Source organism: Mustelus asterias, chromosome 3 (assembly GCF_964213995.1).
Source record: "Mustelus asterias chromosome 3, sMusAst1.hap1.1, whole genome shotgun sequence".
In the NCBI taxonomy this organism is placed as follows: Eukaryota; Metazoa; Chordata; class Chondrichthyes; order Carcharhiniformes; family Triakidae; genus Mustelus; species Mustelus asterias.
The window spans coordinates 133,148,037-133,165,140 of NC_135803.1; the positions used below are offsets into that span (position 1 = coordinate 133,148,037).

General features: G+C 42.1%; 1 protein-coding gene across 1 annotated transcript; it reads right to left on the bottom strand.

Annotated features, from left to right (window-relative positions):
• Positions 1 to 5,023: 5,023 nt before the first annotated feature.
• barx1 (BARX homeobox 1) lies at positions 5,024 to 7,999 on the bottom strand. Its single transcript, XM_078203295.1, has 4 exons — positions 7,795 to 7,999; positions 6,131 to 6,425; positions 5,284 to 5,368; positions 5,024 to 5,188 (listed from the first exon to the last, which is right to left on the bottom strand). The coding sequence occupies exons 1-4, from the start codon at positions 7,997 to 7,999 to the stop codon at positions 5,024 to 5,026; spliced, it is 750 nt and encodes a 249-aa protein (XP_078059421.1).
• Positions 8,000 to 17,104: the final 9,105 nt, after the last annotated feature.

Genomic DNA, 17,104 nt, shown 5'->3' on the forward strand with positions numbered 1-17,104 from the left:
GTTCTGGTTTTTTTTCCGATCTCCATATCCTCATTGTGTCTTCATTAAGTTCAGCGCGGATATCAAATAAAATAGAACCAACCAGCCCCCAAAAGGCCGGAGTTGTTCTAATGCTCAATGTGGGTGAAAGAGGTGACCGACTCGACAGGAGTGTAAATTGGCAATGCATGAATTTTTTTCAAATGAAATTGAAAAAAATGCAATTTTCAAGTGCTGTGCCTATTTCTAATGACATTGCTCTAATTAAATATTTCAATGATCCTAGCCACCCCCCCCCCCCCCGCAACACACACACACAGACACCTCACCTCGGCCAAAGCCCAAACTCCCTGCAGACTTTCACAGCAAACTTGTATGTCATATTTTCAGCGGCAAAGATGTTTTTACTTTGATAAGTATTGGCCTCTCCAGCCTGTTATTCATTCAAGGATATGAGATATGAATTCATTGCCGCCATTCCAGTTCATTGCCTCTCTATTTGTGTGTGACTTTGCAATAACCCATATATCATGTGTACATATTAAACCTAATTTTAACAAAATACTTTTCCATTTCATAACATATCGTTTGAATTACTTAAGTAACTCACCTTAAAGCGGCCCACCGACAATTCTGCCAACATTAAAACAGTGATCACTATTAATTTAAAACATTTTCTAATTAAGAAAGTACTTGATATTGTTGAAAAAGTGGTGATTTCCTTTCCAGTTCCCAGATTTCAGTTTGAGGATAGGAAATATGCGTAATTCGCGCGAATACTAGGTTAATCGAAATAGTCAGAATCGGTCTGGGCTGCTCTGGTGCAAACGGATATCTTTAATATTATTTGGATGTTGCTATTTTAAATGCTTTGTATTTTCAGTGCTGGTTGGTCCAAAGGTTATCTAGTTCCATTGGTCGGAATTGTCTTTGGAGTGAACTTGCGAGTCCCCTTTTTATTCTGTTATATGAACCAACTTAATTTAGAATCTATCCGTTAACTCAGTCCGGTTTGATAACGGACATCAAGATCTAGGGTCCATTCTAGCTACAAGAATAAGTGTCGCTGGTAGGAAATGAATGTGTTAGTTTTAGGATTGAGTATCCCTGACAACAGATATGCACGAAATGTTCTTTCCGCGTTTAAGCTAAACGGGGAGTTATATTTCAGGAGTAACAACTTATGGATTGAGTAATTATGTTAATTTTTCACGCGGTTAGACAAAGAATTTAAAAAGTCGAGACACTTTTGGGTTAAAATCTTAAATATTAAGGAAAACCGAGAGATTGTCAGACACTGAGAAAATTGTTTAATGGTTTAAATTAGTGTTGCTTTCGTTCGAAGTATGCATTGGCAGTAATCCACAAATATACAGTGCATAAATAGATTCATAAAGTAGTCATATCTTTACATAATCCAAAATTGAATTGGCATCCTAAAACTTCAATAAGGTTAACAAAAATAGAAGAAAACAAGTATATTGGTTCTAGACAAGGCGCAAGTAATGTAAAAAATAGAAGTAGGGGCAGATCAGTCGGCCCTTCGAAACTGTTCCCCCAGTCAATATGGCTATAGCTTAACTTCTATCTCAACTCCACTTTCCTGCCCTATTCTCATCCTCCTTAATCTCCTTTGTGTCCAAAATATCTATTAATCTCTGGCCTGGTTGTACTCAACAACTGAACATCCACAGCCCCTGAATGCCAAAGATTCATAAGAAGAAAGTTGTCCTCATTTCAGTCCTAAATGACTGGTTCCTTGCTCTGTGACTATATGACCCCTCGTTCTGAATTACCCAGGTAGGGGAAATCTCCTCCCAATGTTTATCCTGTTAAATCCCTTCAGAATGTTATATTTCAATAAGATCACATTTCATTCTTCTACACTGTAGCTGACAACGTCCTAGTTTACTTAATCTCTGCTTATATGACCATGCCACCAATCCAGGAATCAGTCTGCTGACTCTTTGTTGCAACCCATCAAACGTAATCACACCAAAGCTGTGCATAATACCTAAGGCGTGGTCTCACAAAGGTCCCATATACTTGCAGGAAGACATCTTACTTTGAAAATGTCATTTGCTTCTTCGCTTGCTGTACATGTCAATATTTTGTGATTTGCGTGCTAGTAACCCAGGTCCCTCTGAATACCAGCATTTCTCAATCTCTCACCAGTTAAAACAATTCTGCTTTTCCGTTTTCCTGCCAAAGTGGATTCCTTCGCATTTCCCATATTATAATTACATCTGCCACCACCTCACCCACTCGCATACTTAACTTGTCTACATCCTTTTACAACCTCTTTGCGTCCTCCTCACAGCTTCATTTCCTACTTTGTATCTTCAACAAACCTGGATACTCTTGGTGTATGTATTTTTCTAAGTCATTGGGGTGGCTTGTAAAAATCCTCATAGTACCAGATAACCATAGGCTATCCCCTTTGAGGGCGAGAGCTGACTGGTGGTGATTTAACCCGATGGTCACCACATCTCAGGCAGGCGCAATGTTGAGGGGGGGGGGGGGGGTAGAATTGAACCTGAGCTGTTGGTGTCACTTTATAATAGGAACAAGCCGTCCAGCCAACTGAGCTAAACGACATCCAACGCCCCAACCCCCGACTTCCCGTAGCTTATAAATAGCTAAGGCCTAAGCAGTGTACCCCACTAGTTCCAGCCTTACAACCTAAAAATGAGCCGTTTACTCTGTTTTCTGTCTGTCAACCAATCCTCAATCCTTGCTAATATGTTACCCCAGTCCCATGAGCTCTAAGTTTGTACAACAACCTCTTGTGTTGTATCATTTCTTTTTGAAAATCTAAATACACCACATCCCTTATCTATCCTATTGGCTACGGCCGCAGGACACTAACAGATTTGTCGAACACGCCTTCCCTATCATAAATCTGTATTAACTTTGGTTAGCATAATATGATTTCCTGCGACCAGATCCCTAACAATAGATTCCAACACTTTTCCCTGCGGAATGATAGCTGATCTCCTGGAACAACAAGCGTGCAGGAGTCCCACGCGCGTTATGTTTGAGTAGGTCATATCTTTATTCCATCTGTAATTTTTTTTTATTGACGCAGACTTTTCTTTCTGAATAATTGAAAGGGGGGGCCACAGGTCATGCGGCACTGGGCCACTTCAAAGCAAATCACAGACCCGTGACGGTGAAGCAGCGTCCTGCCTATAGCAGCAGTTCGGTTTTGTCAGCATCCCTCTCCCACTTTATGTAGAAAGGTCAAGTTTGGGCTGAAGACCGTTGACAATCACTGCCTTTCAGTGAGCTTTTGTACTTCTGTACAGTGTTGGTTACAGAGTAAGGCAGCGGCAGGGGGTTTTACTGCGTCGTTCATTCTTGTAACATAACTTCACAATACTGGCATGGTTAAACTTTGGCTTATCCAGCAACTTGCTAGCGGTTTAACATCTAATCTGTCAGAACATACAGCCATGTCTAGGTGTTCGATTTCAATCGTGTGAAATTATCGTCAAGCAGTTAAAAAAAAATCTTTTACTATGTGACAGCTACCAAAATAGGCCAATGTGTATTAAAAATGCAGTTAGGTGAGGATTCGATAGGAACAGAATCATGGAATGATGATTGGAGACGGAAGCGGTAACAAAACTTGCCAGTGAATAGTTGCAGGGAAAGCAACGATTTGCAAAAACGCGTTTTAAAGAAACGAACACGAAACTGAAAAGAAGGTTGACTTGATAACTAGTATTTACATATGCATTTAACTCATGGTGAACGGAAGACCGTTATATATGGAATCTAAACAGTTGGTAATTGCTTAACATCCACTGCAGGAGTGTATGCGTTGTTTATGTATGATAGTTAAAAAGTTTAGCCAATTGCATTAAACGTTGTAAAACTTAGGGAAGGAATCCTGGGAGGAGTATAAATAAAGCTTCGTTTTACAATATGCACCCTGAGGATTAAACTTGCACACAAAAATATCAAATCGTCTAATTATAATGACTTCAGATATATTCCAGCCCAACACGCGCGTAGATTTTTATAATAAAAATATATAAATCCGAGGACTGACTAATCTTTTATTGTTTGTATCCGTGTAAGGGTAGTATAAACGGAAATATAAATTTAAAAATACAAGCACATTTTAATTAGATATCAACATTTCTGTACTTTTCCCTTGTCGAAAGGCACAAGACACACTTTTGGCATTCTGCCATAGTCATGGTTGCAAGAATTATTTACAGTTTCTCCTACCTCTCGCAAGTGTATGAAATCATATATAAATTCGGTACTTGGTACAAACACTTCAAATCTGCTACTGCAGCCGTGGCTCTTTTGCACTGAACCATAACATATTGTACTTACTATCAAACTGCTTTGGTCAAAATATTTATAGAACTAACTTGACAGACAGGCACCACAGGATCGTAGACTGAAACCTAAAATTGAAGTCACGACAATTGCATCACCCTCAACAGTACTGACAATTTTGTGTGTGTGTGTGTGGGGGGGGGGGGGGGGAGTGTTGGAAAGATTGCTTACACAAAAGTGCAAGAAGGAGCTTTAATGTTATGCAGCCGAAACGTGTGTTAAGAAAGACGATAAAAATGCTAAATTACGTACACATCGAGGGGAAAATGCGATCATTTTGATGCACTAAAACAGTTAGTTCTGAGTTTCTGGCTGGACAAATTTACTCGGAATGAAAACAACTGCACACAACCGGATATGCGACAGGCAACCAACTTCCATTAACAACGGCAATTTGATCCAAACTCCAAGTGTAACTAATTGCTTATTAAAATATAATAATGGCGAATCGGTCATCGATAAGTTCCATCAACTGGGTGTTTGGAAAGAGGGGGGGTGGGGGTGGGAGAACACAGGATAACTCAAAGGTGCCGCTGACATTTACAGTTCGGGAGTAAATTCCACATGTATGACGCGGTCAACATGGTTAGACACACGTGGCTCGCTGGAGTTTCAAGGTCAGTCTGTAAAAATTGGCGTCAACACCAGATGAGGATGGACAGAGTTTTGTTTGAACCATCTTGCAGCGTTATTCTTCCTGATTAACTTCGGAGGGTGATGGGGAATTCTCCATCTGTTTCTCGGCTTGCTTTACCTTCTCCTGTTCGGAAAGTTGCTCACTTGTAGGAATGGAATTCTTCTTCGGGCGACCTTTCGGCTTTGTCGGGGATTCCAAACCTCCGCCTTGCAATACCTTTTTTTAAAAAATCAAATAAAAGCTCAGCAACAAGCCACTACCAACTATAGAACCATCTCCACTATCGCAAATGCCTTCCCTTGAATACTTACTATCTTCTTCCACTTCATTCTTCGGTTTTGGTACCAAGTTTTCACCTGAAGTTGACTAAGGCCCAAAGATTCCGCTAGGTCTATCCTGTATTTAAAAATAAAGAAGTAAATATATTTGGGCAAATCAGAATAAAATGCACTAGGCCCCGTTAGTAAATGCGCGCGTCCTTGTCACAATAATTTCACTTGCTGGATGGTCTTTGTAAATGAACTCTGTACTTTGGAAATGAAATGACCAAAGTCGCTGGTGCAGCGAAAAGTAATACATTGGGTTGCCTGTTCTAACCTCTCCTCGCCCCCCCCCCCCCCCCCCCCCCCGTCCCCCGCCCGATTATTACCAATACTAAACCCGAAGGAAATATTCCAAAAATACAAATCGCTTTCATTTGTTATTGGAATTAATCTGCACGTTTAGATTGTGGGGTGAATATTTATTGGGAACATCACGGATATCTGGATGAAATGGTGATGTGTGCCACATTGGATCCTCACATCTGTAAATGTTTCAGCTGATTTAGCATGAATCAGTTTGTGTATTCTTGTTTAATTTCTACGTTTTGTTGTTGCCTCACAGTCCCCTTGGTAGGGTCAAAACTATCCGAATGATTTTAGGAACGGGGATTTTGCCAATCGGTTTCGACTGAAAACGACAAGTTTTAACTCAATGAACAGTTAAAGCATTGCCCGCAATTAAATGTTTAAAGTAATATCAAATGAGATGTTGCAGAGCAGCAGAATGCAAACCAGCGTTCTCTGTTGAGTTGTATCTGTCTGTACAAAATGTCATGTTATGTTTTCTGAAAGGTACTAAATATTTTTTTAAAATAGTGTCAATATTCAAAGTTACCTGTCTGGCGTTGAGAGATATTTCTGCTTTTCAAATCGTTTCTCGAGTCCCATTAGTTGGAGTTCAGTGAAGACCGTTCGGCTCCTCCTGCCTTTTTTTGCCTTGCTCCCCGGTTCGGGACCTTGTTCGAGCTTCGAGCGTAGGTGCAGGTCCAGGGGAAGGTGCGGACCTCCGGGTCCGGTAGGCAGGCTCGATCCTCCGGATACCAACGCTGAGCCCAGTGGAGCGGCAAGACTACATGAAATCGGACCCAGCGGGAACTTAAAAACTCCAGTGTGATCTGATTTCAGGCCAGCTGCAAGCATATCGGGCACAAATGTTACTGCCAATATTGGAGTGAACTCAAAACTTGTACTTAAGTACACTCCAATTAAAGCTGCCTTCGCCTACACAAGGTAGAACTGCGCGGTACACTTACAAAATGATACATGTCAGAGAAATGTTAAAATACATTTTCAGTGTACCATTTTGTTGCACGTAACTCGATATTATTTAAATTTATAGATGAACTATCTATGAAGCTATCAGTTTGCCCTAAGAAGGTTGCCTCACACTGTCATGATCGTAAGAAAAAAATAGATTTTTAAAAATCCAATATCTCAAATATATTCAATCTTTGTTTTTGGCAGAAATAATACCTCGCATTTCTTCAATGCAGCTAATTAATTGCTGGTAATTTACAAAACAAGCATTTCAAAAAAGTATCATGCACCCTTTTTAAGAAACTTAGTCATTCGCCTTCCTTTAGAGCACCCAGTCTAATTTCATTTAGTAACAAGTTATAAATACCATCCACTTCAGCGGGACTACAAAGTTGTCTTTTATCCGTCTGTTGTTTTGAAGGAAACGGGAAATTATTCAATTTACCACACCATTCAATTACTCCGCATCTGAATTGCAATCTTCGATTGTGACCTTTCTGTTTTGCGAAATAAGTGTACTATTTTAAGTAAGGATTGATTTTGGAGTGTTAAACTTTGGTACAATATGGGGTCATTTATGTGTGTGTGTGTGTGAGAGAGAGAGAGAGTTGGAAAGGATGAGATTGCCCCTTTCAAAATAAATGCTGCGATGATACTGGGGTTTTGGGGTTAGAATACTTTTAAACCATACGTTTCCGACCTGGGCACACACTGTTTATTCTAGGAATAATATGGTTGGGGGTCCCCGGATAATATTACGAGAAAATTAAACACCGGATATATTTTTGTTAGATGACAGATATCCTACGAAAAAATATGCAACAATTATTGTATAATGCTAAACTCGGCTTGCAGTTTTTCTTCACTGCTGCACGCTTAGGCCTTGTCAAAAATATTTGCAGTGCTCAACTATCCAATTGCATTGCCTCGGTTTATTTCATTCTATCTTTCAATTTATGAGATTATTGAGTTCCGGATAATTCCATTCTGTGTTATTTGTTGCATATTACAAGCTACCTACAAGCTAAAGCCAGCATGGATTGTCGGTGTGGACGCTGGAGTGGAAATTCCGTCGATGGAAATGCCCAACTGGCCAAGGACTGCACACTGTGGAAAATGCTGTTCATCTGTTACAAAGAGAAACATTCTGAGGGAGCAGATTCGATTCATTTTGGAGAGCACCCTTTGAATAATGTAACCCACATCGAGGAAGCATAGCGTTTAGGAAAGGTTTCCACCTACCTAGATGGCTGTGGTAGGGCCGACTGTTGAGCAGGGCATGGACTCCGAATTTGAGGAGCTCTCCCCCGTTGGTGGTTTTGCCTGGGCCCGGGGGTTCAGTCAGTATCTCCTCGATCATAAAACTCCTGTATCGGTGAGACCTATAATCATGGATCGGCTCGTGAGGCAGGTAATGAGCTTCCAGCTCCAGGGGATTCTGCATCATTTTTTTTCCTTTACGCCACAATCCAGCTGAGGAGGAGGGGGGGTGGGGTGGGGGGGGGAGGGGGTGTGGGTAGGTGAGTAAGTGAGTGAAAGACACCAATAATGCAGGTTTGATGTTCCCCCTCAATGCTGCTGCTCACTAAAACTCCACCAGTCCTGAGCCGCTCAGCGCCCCACACCAGAGCCCGGCTTTCAATTGCAGGCAATAAACTGCTTCATTTTGACGCATCGGATGGCGAGTGGTAACTTTCACAGAGCGCGATCCTGCCTCTCAGTCGCCAGCTCGATCGGCCCCGTCCTGTTTGCTTATTCACTTGTCCTCATTTGTAGCTTTTTCCGGATATCTAAACCGTACGGTCTTGTCGGGAGAGAGCGAGAGTTGGAAGGCTTGCAACATTATTAACCCACGTGATTTCGTCTCTCTCTTTCTTTCTCTTCCTCCCTCTCTCTCTCTTTCTCTCCGCCCTGGAAAGGAACCACCCAGCACTTCACCCAGCCTATAGCAGCCTTCCTCATTTCTCATTAACTGAAAAACATCCCGGCTGCGACCACAGGGGCTGGGCTTTTGCCTCCTTGTTCCCCAAGCAGTGCGTCCCACTTTGAATTAGACTGAGTGAATTTAAACACTCCCGGGGGAGGAGGGGGGAATATATTAATAATCAGCACTATTTAATAGCAAACGCGAATATGAAAGCATTGCTATTGCAATGAATTCTTCTTTCACTGTGGAAGAAGCCATTTCTTCTGATACTGCAGGTTATTGGCCACTTTACAGAGAGAGAATGTTATTTTATTCCACTCGGCTAGGATGGAGGGGCGGGGGGGGTTGTGCTCTGGAACAAGAGGGTAGGAAAGACGGCGTATTGACTCTGATTTATTTACTCAGCTCTGCGTCGTTAAGTTTTCTAACCAGTTGCAGCGACGGAAGCTGGCACAACAAATAATGGATTAAGATGTGTTTTTTTTTGTTTTAATCAGCCTGGTTACACCGACAATTCATCTTCTCCCGTCACGTGGCGCACCCTTCCCCGCAAGGGGCCACTTCCCGGTGGGTGAAAATGGAGGATTTGACATTGAGCACAGTGCCACTTGTCTCCCGCTTCCATCCTGCACATCACCGCCGCAGAAATGGTCACCCTCAACCCTAGAGCTCAGGGGACTCCTGTCTGTAACTCCTCAAATAAATCACCAACTAAATAATCCGCAATTCAGAGCCACACCGCTGCTTTGGGCGGATCTGCCCATTTTCCAGACTGCTTTAAAGGAATAGCGGAAGGGTTTACATGAACGCATCGAATGCATTGTTGAATGCTCAGTCATACAGGACACGTCTCGAGGTTGGAAACGTAGCTTGCTGCACAGAGAAACTCTTTCCCTCCTGCTTTCACTGTACTCTGTGGCAACTTTTAGTCCTAGTTTGAAGTCTAAAGATAAAAGATGCAAACTGGTACCGTCCAGTTAGGCAAATATTTTCTGACCGCCACAATCCCGACAAACTTAACCCCTAGATCAGCAGAAGCATAGGTGTCAGATGGCACGTAGATATTTTATATATATATATATGTACTCACAAACACAGATATATCCCTCACCCCATAAAATACTTTTCTCCACATTATGCCAGTATTACTTCCTGGCGATTGGTAAAAAGTGAGCGGCCTATTCATTTCAAAATGTGGTTTTTCGACACTGTTGTCTCTTTCGTCCATTTTCTCCAATAACAGACAGTTTGTCTGATATTTTCTGACAAACATGCCAACAATTTCGTTTTACACTTACACCAGGCAAGGATGGAACAATCTTTCGCCTTACTTTAAAATGTGGGGGCAAATTCGCCAATTCGCTTCGCGCTGTTGTTGGCCCGACTTTTCCAACATAATTTGTATTTGTCAGCAATGGTCAAGATTACGTATCCCCCTCCCCTCCCTCACCCCACCCCCACTCAGCATCAATTCACGGATAAGTCCATTTCTAAAGAAAGACACATTAACTATGTATTGCCAAATATCTCAGTCTCGTTTCTATTCTATGAAATGGAAATCGAGCACAGCTAATTCCTCCTGCCAATATGTTACACCCATTACAATAACAGCAGAAATGTCTGTTCACGGGAGAGTGGGGAATCCGGGATGGCGAATTGCCTCCCCAGGATAGCTTCTATCTATAAGACTTCATCTAATGAGGTTTCACTGTCATCATAACGATGCAGTTTTACAGCTGGCTGTTTGATCTAATTATTGAATGGGGAAGCGCAAGATTGGGAGGTGTGGTTAAACCCGTTTGCTTCTCAATATGATACTTCCTGTTCCATTCCACATAACACAATAAGGCAAAAATTGCTGGATTAAAATTGTCCGAGGGATCCCCTATTGCTGTAATGTGTTAGATATAGCCGCTTATTGTGCAATTGAATGTGTTTTCCGTTTTTTTGAAAAGTTCCTTTGCATCATTCCACCCATGTTTCCCGTTCGCCGACAAAAATGGAATGAATGATCGAAAACTGCCAGTGACAAGCATGCTACACATTCACCAAAACCTCACTACATAAAGGGGAACTCCACCCGCACCCCAGTCTACAGTTGAGATCTGAAAAGCTATCTAAGTGTGTTATTTTTTTCAATAGCAATTACTAGAGTAAAGTTGCACCCCGGGACACATTGAAATAACCGCTTTTGTGTGGAATAAATATCTGAATTGCGACCGGTCCTTCAGCTAGATGAAGCATAAACTGTACGAAATGTTTTAATTTCGAAGTTTCTAATGCCAGGGCAATTCTAATGAGATTATACCACGCAGTGTCTGGGAGTTCAAGGAGGACGTTAAATAAATTAACTAGAGGGGGCCCTCCACACATCCCATGTAGAATATTTTCTCTCATTTTAAACCGAAATGATAAGGCTCCAGGACATTACATAAAATGCATTTTGTAAATTTAAGTGTCAGGATAATGTATTGCGCCTGTAACTTAATTAGGTCACCCGACACGTTGGCAACCTTTGATTAATGTATTGTTTACTTCAGCTTTGATTAAACGAGTGCAAGTCAGTCTATCGTTGGTTGTATCATTATTCCCTCAAATCAAACCTTTACATTAAAAAAATGAATATTTGACACGTCTGCATTTTGTTACAGTCACACAGGTAAATATTAATTATTTCACTCAGGTGAACGAAGTTTTACGTTTACAACATTAAGGACAGTGTGTAAGGACAGTGTGTAAGTTTGAGCACTGCTCCACATGAATTATATGCCATTTATGTAGAAATCTTACAGTGCAGAAGGAGGCCATTCGACCCATCGAGTCTGTACCGACCACAATCCCACCCAGGCTCTACTCTCGTAACCCCACATATTTACCCTGCGAATCACCCGGACACTGGGGTTAATTTAGCACGGCCAATGCACGTAACCAGCACATCTTTCGACTGTGGGAGGAAACCGGAGCACCCGGAGGGAACTCACGCAGACACGGGGAGACTCCGCATAGACAGTGACCCAAGCCGGGAATCGAACCCGGGTCCCTGGCGCTGTGAGGCAGCAGTGCTGACCACTGTACTGCCGGTGTTAGTCCGAACTTTTCGCCTTAGCTTCCTATCCTGTATATCCACGTTTCATTTTGCAGGTAAGGCGATAGAATTTTTTTTTCTGGTGTGTTAAAACACGCGAAATATCCTAAATGGAAAACCTTTGATTCTTGGTGTAATGTTTCAATTGGTGTGAAATCAAATTGGTGACCGCGAAAGTTGGATCCCGTTTTTTTTCCCAGGCACGTTGAGGAAGTTTTTCTACAAACTGTGCACTAGGTGGAGTCTTACTGTGAGGCGCAAAGAAAACCCGCAGGAAAGAAATTAATGCATAAACCTATCACCACAAGCAGGCCAATCCATGCTGAACGGTTCACATTCTTTAATTCAGAGCAGAAGTCGCGCCCTCAGTTTCACAGGTTGAATCGCGCCAAAGTGAAGTGCAACATTTCACTTGTGCAGTTGTGGTTTGATTCCACCGCCACAGTGGTGGAGTTTTTCCTTTTCCCTCTTCATCTTCAAGCCAATCCACTAAAACCTTTTGTATTTTCAATAATACACTGTGCAATTAGAAACAGAGTTAAAATCGATACTGAATGTGGTTTGACAGTCACAGCATCAAGCGACTTCGCAAAACAAAACCTGGGGAAAAAAGCACTATAGAAGGGGGTGAATGTGAGGAAATGTGTATTCAATTAACGAGCCACATTATGGTCCGTCGGTTTCTGAAGGTTTCAACAAGTAAAGACATTCTCCGAATCCCAGATTACTGTGGATTCTTTTTCCACACGATGACACTGGATTGAGAGCTTTTATTATTGAGAGTTAGGAGTTAACCACTAACAGAAAATACTTTGTTTAAATTGCTTGGAAAACGGAACAGTTTCATTACAAATTACAGAATTGTGTAGATATCAATTACTGTGCACGCATAAATTCGCCATTGTTTATGTTCTCTATCATCATTATCAGTGTTGCTGGCCATACAACGCCTCAAACCTTCTTGAACATAGGGAAAACAGTCTTTTCGTTATTCTATGCTTAATTTTAAATATTTTGAGGACAATGTAACTATGACTTTTATTGGCGATAACCCTGTATGTAAGGATTGAAATACAATTTAAATAAACTAAAATTTCTGCAGTGGGGATTCTGCAGTGACATTCCAAGCGACTGCCAGAGAAACCAAAGGCACTACCAGTGACAAAGCATTTGTGGTGCTGACCCCACTTTCGCTGGTGATTCACCCTGCCGATATAACCAGGTGGTCTTTTCATTCCTTAAGGTGTCGCCTGCTAAAATGTTGCTTTGGCAGGGCGTTTTGAAAACGTCGGCTGCCTTATAATAAAATTCAAACGTGGCCAGCAACGTTCGGAGCCGCATTCCCAGCCCTTAGCTTGTGAGTTGGATGAGATTGTCTGTGTTAAGTGGAATGATTGGAGCAGGCAGTTGCGTACACACATTCCAACTGAATTTAAGAGACGTGTCAAGGAAGGTAAGAAAACATGTATTTCCTCGATCCGATGCGCTCGATTAAAGCTGAAACTAATTTTTAAAAGTGCAGATTGTTAACTTTTTTTCTATTTGTGTAAGTCATGGAAGAGGAAAGGGACGGAATCGACACATTCTAAACTGTTCTTCCGCGGATGAATCACATTATAGACATGTTTACAACATTCAGGTGTAATCCAGCATTACCACCCGATTGACTTTTTTGAAGGGTGATTTCGCGTGGTGGAATTCCAGATTGGGACGATGCATTTTCCATTAGGTCGGCTAAATTCTCTCTAAGGCAGGATTCAGTTCAAAATATTGCTACAAGCCGTTGCCCCAGAAGATGAGCAAATATCCGGCCCTGGCCCACTCAGGAAAGGATGCGGATCACATTCTGCATCGCTCCTTCGAAAGCGCCTTGTAACATGGTTGTTACCTTTGTGGTGCTAGATAAGTGTAACTTGTTGCTGATGGTGTATTGGCTGCATGATTATGAAAATGGTGCTCTTGGAAAATGTTTAGTGTGTCAAACATGCTTTCACTTGGTCGGTTCTGCCTGGCGTTCGACATTGTGAATGGGTCTTGGTTTTGTTTTCAAGGAAGTATGCTGGAATTTTCTTACTTCAGCGTAGGTACATGGGTCGCTGAGTACCCACATTCATTGTTAGAACTTAAATCTGATTTACTATCCCGGCATGGAGGCACACGATTTTTACCATCGAGGTCATCTGATTTTCATCAAATCGGGTGAATCTTCAGGCAACTGTAAAAATTGTGGAGTTAATTTAGCATAGTCTTAACTGCACCTTTTTATCAGTGAGCATCTCTCTTCAGATAGCCTGGAAACTATACACATTTTAAAAAGGAGACAAACAGTATGTTTTACTTTGCAAGGAAACGAAGTCACTTGTTAATTATACAAAGCGTGGCCCCCATGTTGTTTTGTTGCAGGTTGATCTTGAGTTCGTGCTAATGTTAGAAGAATCCTCAAATTAGCCGAATAGACATATGTTTACTTTTTAAAAAATGTATTTGTGTCTCAGACCTCAGCAATTGATATAATAGCGATTGGTGACAAAGTTTCTGAATATCGGATTATTAATAATCACAAATAATTACCGTGCACAGGCGGCATGGGGGACAACATTATAACGTTTGGCAGCAGCTGCAGTATCACATTGGCAGACTGTGTGAGTGGGTAGTCAATATGCCCATTGCAGCACTGGCATACCTGCCGAACATATGTTTGTAATTGGAAGTGACCCGCACTGGGAAACTCTACGGTATTCCAGGGAAAAACCATGGCTCAAGGGCAACAGCATGGGACAATTAGTCAATGTAACTTCCACTTTAATATTCTAACGGAGTTTGATATTCCGGAAGCTTAGAAAAGCTGGCCAGCAATAAAGTTTCCTTCCAATAATCAATAATGTAATTGTAATGACTGTTAAAAAAAACAAAATGTGCGTGAACAGCACATAAATTGTCAAAAGATGAGGGATTAGTGTTTTTCAAACATATCACAATAATCACTGAACTGCATATTTCTGAATTTGATTAGTATTGGGTTAAACCACGTTATGGAGAAGATTTTTATAGTGTCTGTCTACACTATAGTCTCTATCTAATAATAAAAAAAACCTCAGTTTTGCTAAATTTACTACCATACTGCATTAACACATGGAAACATCGACTTTCTGGACTGCTTTCCCATTCACTTTCTCCCTCAGCGGCTCGGTAGGAATGCACAGCCAAAAACGAACCAAAGAACACTGCATAGAATCCCTACTGGATCAGAGAATCCTTACAGTGCAGAAGGAGGCCATTCGGCCCATCAAGTCTGCACCGACACACCTTTTTATCTTACCCAGACTCTATCCCCTAATGCCATGTATTTACCCCGCTAATCCCCCTACCCTACACATGGCGGGACACTAAGGGGCAATTTAGCATGGCCAATCCACCTACCCTGCACATCTTTGGAATGTGGGAGGAAACCGGAGCACCCGCAGGAAACTTACGTAGACACGGGGAGAACGTGCAAACTCCACACAGTCACGCAAGGCCAGAATCGAACCCGGGTCAGTGCTAACCACTGTGTCACCGTGCCGCCCATAGTCAATCACTGCAGGTGATTAAATTCAGGCCCCGTAGAAAAGGGACATAAAGTCTGTGGAAATCATGATGAATAAGAATATGCATATCTGCATTTATTACTGTATAAAGACAACTTCTTGCCCTTTAGAATGAAAGAATTGAAGGGCACCGCCTTCATTGGAGGGGGGGGGGGGGGGGTGGAATAGCAGGAGGAATTCGGCGGGCAAACGACCGAGAAAGCAAAGTTTCAAAGTTCCTTCTTTATGTCTTACACGTCCCCTTTAAGACGAATGCACAAAATGATTCCCCTGTAGCACGATTGTTACTGAAAGTTCAGACCAGTGTGAAGTTAAACGTAAAACAGACTGAACCAAAGTAACACTGCAGAGGAAAATTCCAACGCCGCAGCTCATGAGCAATTGAACATGTTTTATAAACCCAGCTTTTGTGGCACAACTGTTCAAATCAGCATCATTCTACATTGTTTCTACGATCCGTGGAAACTCTGGGTTTTAAAAATGGAAACGATTTTGCTGTGTTTGAGCGCACGCCGCAAAGCAATGGTAAAGATTCTGTTATTTGTTGAGATGTAAAACCGAATGTATTAGCATATTATCAAATGAAACTGCTGCTTCTGTAAAAAAAAACTTCCCACCATTCTGATGGTAATCCTGTCACACTACGCAGTTTTTTTCTGGCTGTAGGGACACTGCAACTACTAGTCTCAAACTTGCGCCTTGGTAGTGCCATATGCCGACGGCAGTCACAATCCAGTTACACTGCCGGCTGCACCTTGCACTGACGCCAGCCACAAAGGAGACCTTCCCGAGTGTATATGTTCTTCTCATTAGGAGGCGACGCTTCGATATTCGGAGGGAGTGGTGATAATGTTTTACTGTCTTTCCTCGCATGGAAAATTGAACAAGGATTTGAGGAAAGTTTCTGGCCCATCTCACGCAAAACTGCAGCCCAACTGTGCGAAGCCTAAGAGTATTTACACTGGAAATGTCTGTCCCTGTAGGAATGGCAGAGTTGTAGTATCACTGCGCATTGAATAGATCTGACCCCTGCCAAAAACAGAATGAGACCCTGATTTCAGTTTGAGGTCACATAATGCAGGCAGATCATGCTGCTTCACTGGGAAGATTGAAGAAATTGGGGACCTTCTCTTTAGCAAAGGGAAGACTCGGGAATGACTTGTCTTCAAGATCATGAAAGGATTTGACAGGGGAGGAGATATTTCAATTTCTACTCCAGACCTGAAGTGAGAGTACTTAATTCAGTAGAGAATTGGAGAAACTTCCTTCCCTGGAGAGCAGTGAGGATGTGGAATTCCGTACTACAAAGACAAGCTCAGGGAAATCGCATAGAGGCAGTTAAGGGGAAGCTAATAAATACACGAGGGAGAAAGGAATATTCGTGAGATTAGATGTACAGGTGAAGAGGGGTGAGAGGAACTTCGCGTGGTAAATAAATACTACCAGGGCCTTGTTGAGCCGAGTGGCCGGGTTCTGTACTTCTTTACATTCTTTTAATTCATTCGTGGGACATGGGTGTCACTGGCGGGCCAACATATATTGTAAGAGTTTTAACTCCACATCATCACTAACATATATTGCCCATCCCTAGTTGCTCTTGAACTGAGTGGCTTGCGAGGCCATTTCAGAGGGCAGTTAGGAGTCAACCACATTGCTGTGGCTCTGGATTCACATGTAGGCCAGATCAGGTAAGGACGGTAAGTGAAACAAGGGTTTTTCTGACAATCGACATTGGTTTCATTGTCATCGTTATATTCTTAATGCATTCAAATTCCATCATCTGCCGTGGCGGGATTCCAGTCCGGATCCCCAGAGCATTGGCTAAATTTCTGGATTAATAGTGGAGCGCCAATGCCATCACCTCCGTCCCCCGCCCCCCCCGTTTGATGTTTTGTAGTTTTGGAAAATCATCCGCCCATAGAGCCCCGACTTCCTTTTTGAGGGGTGACGGTC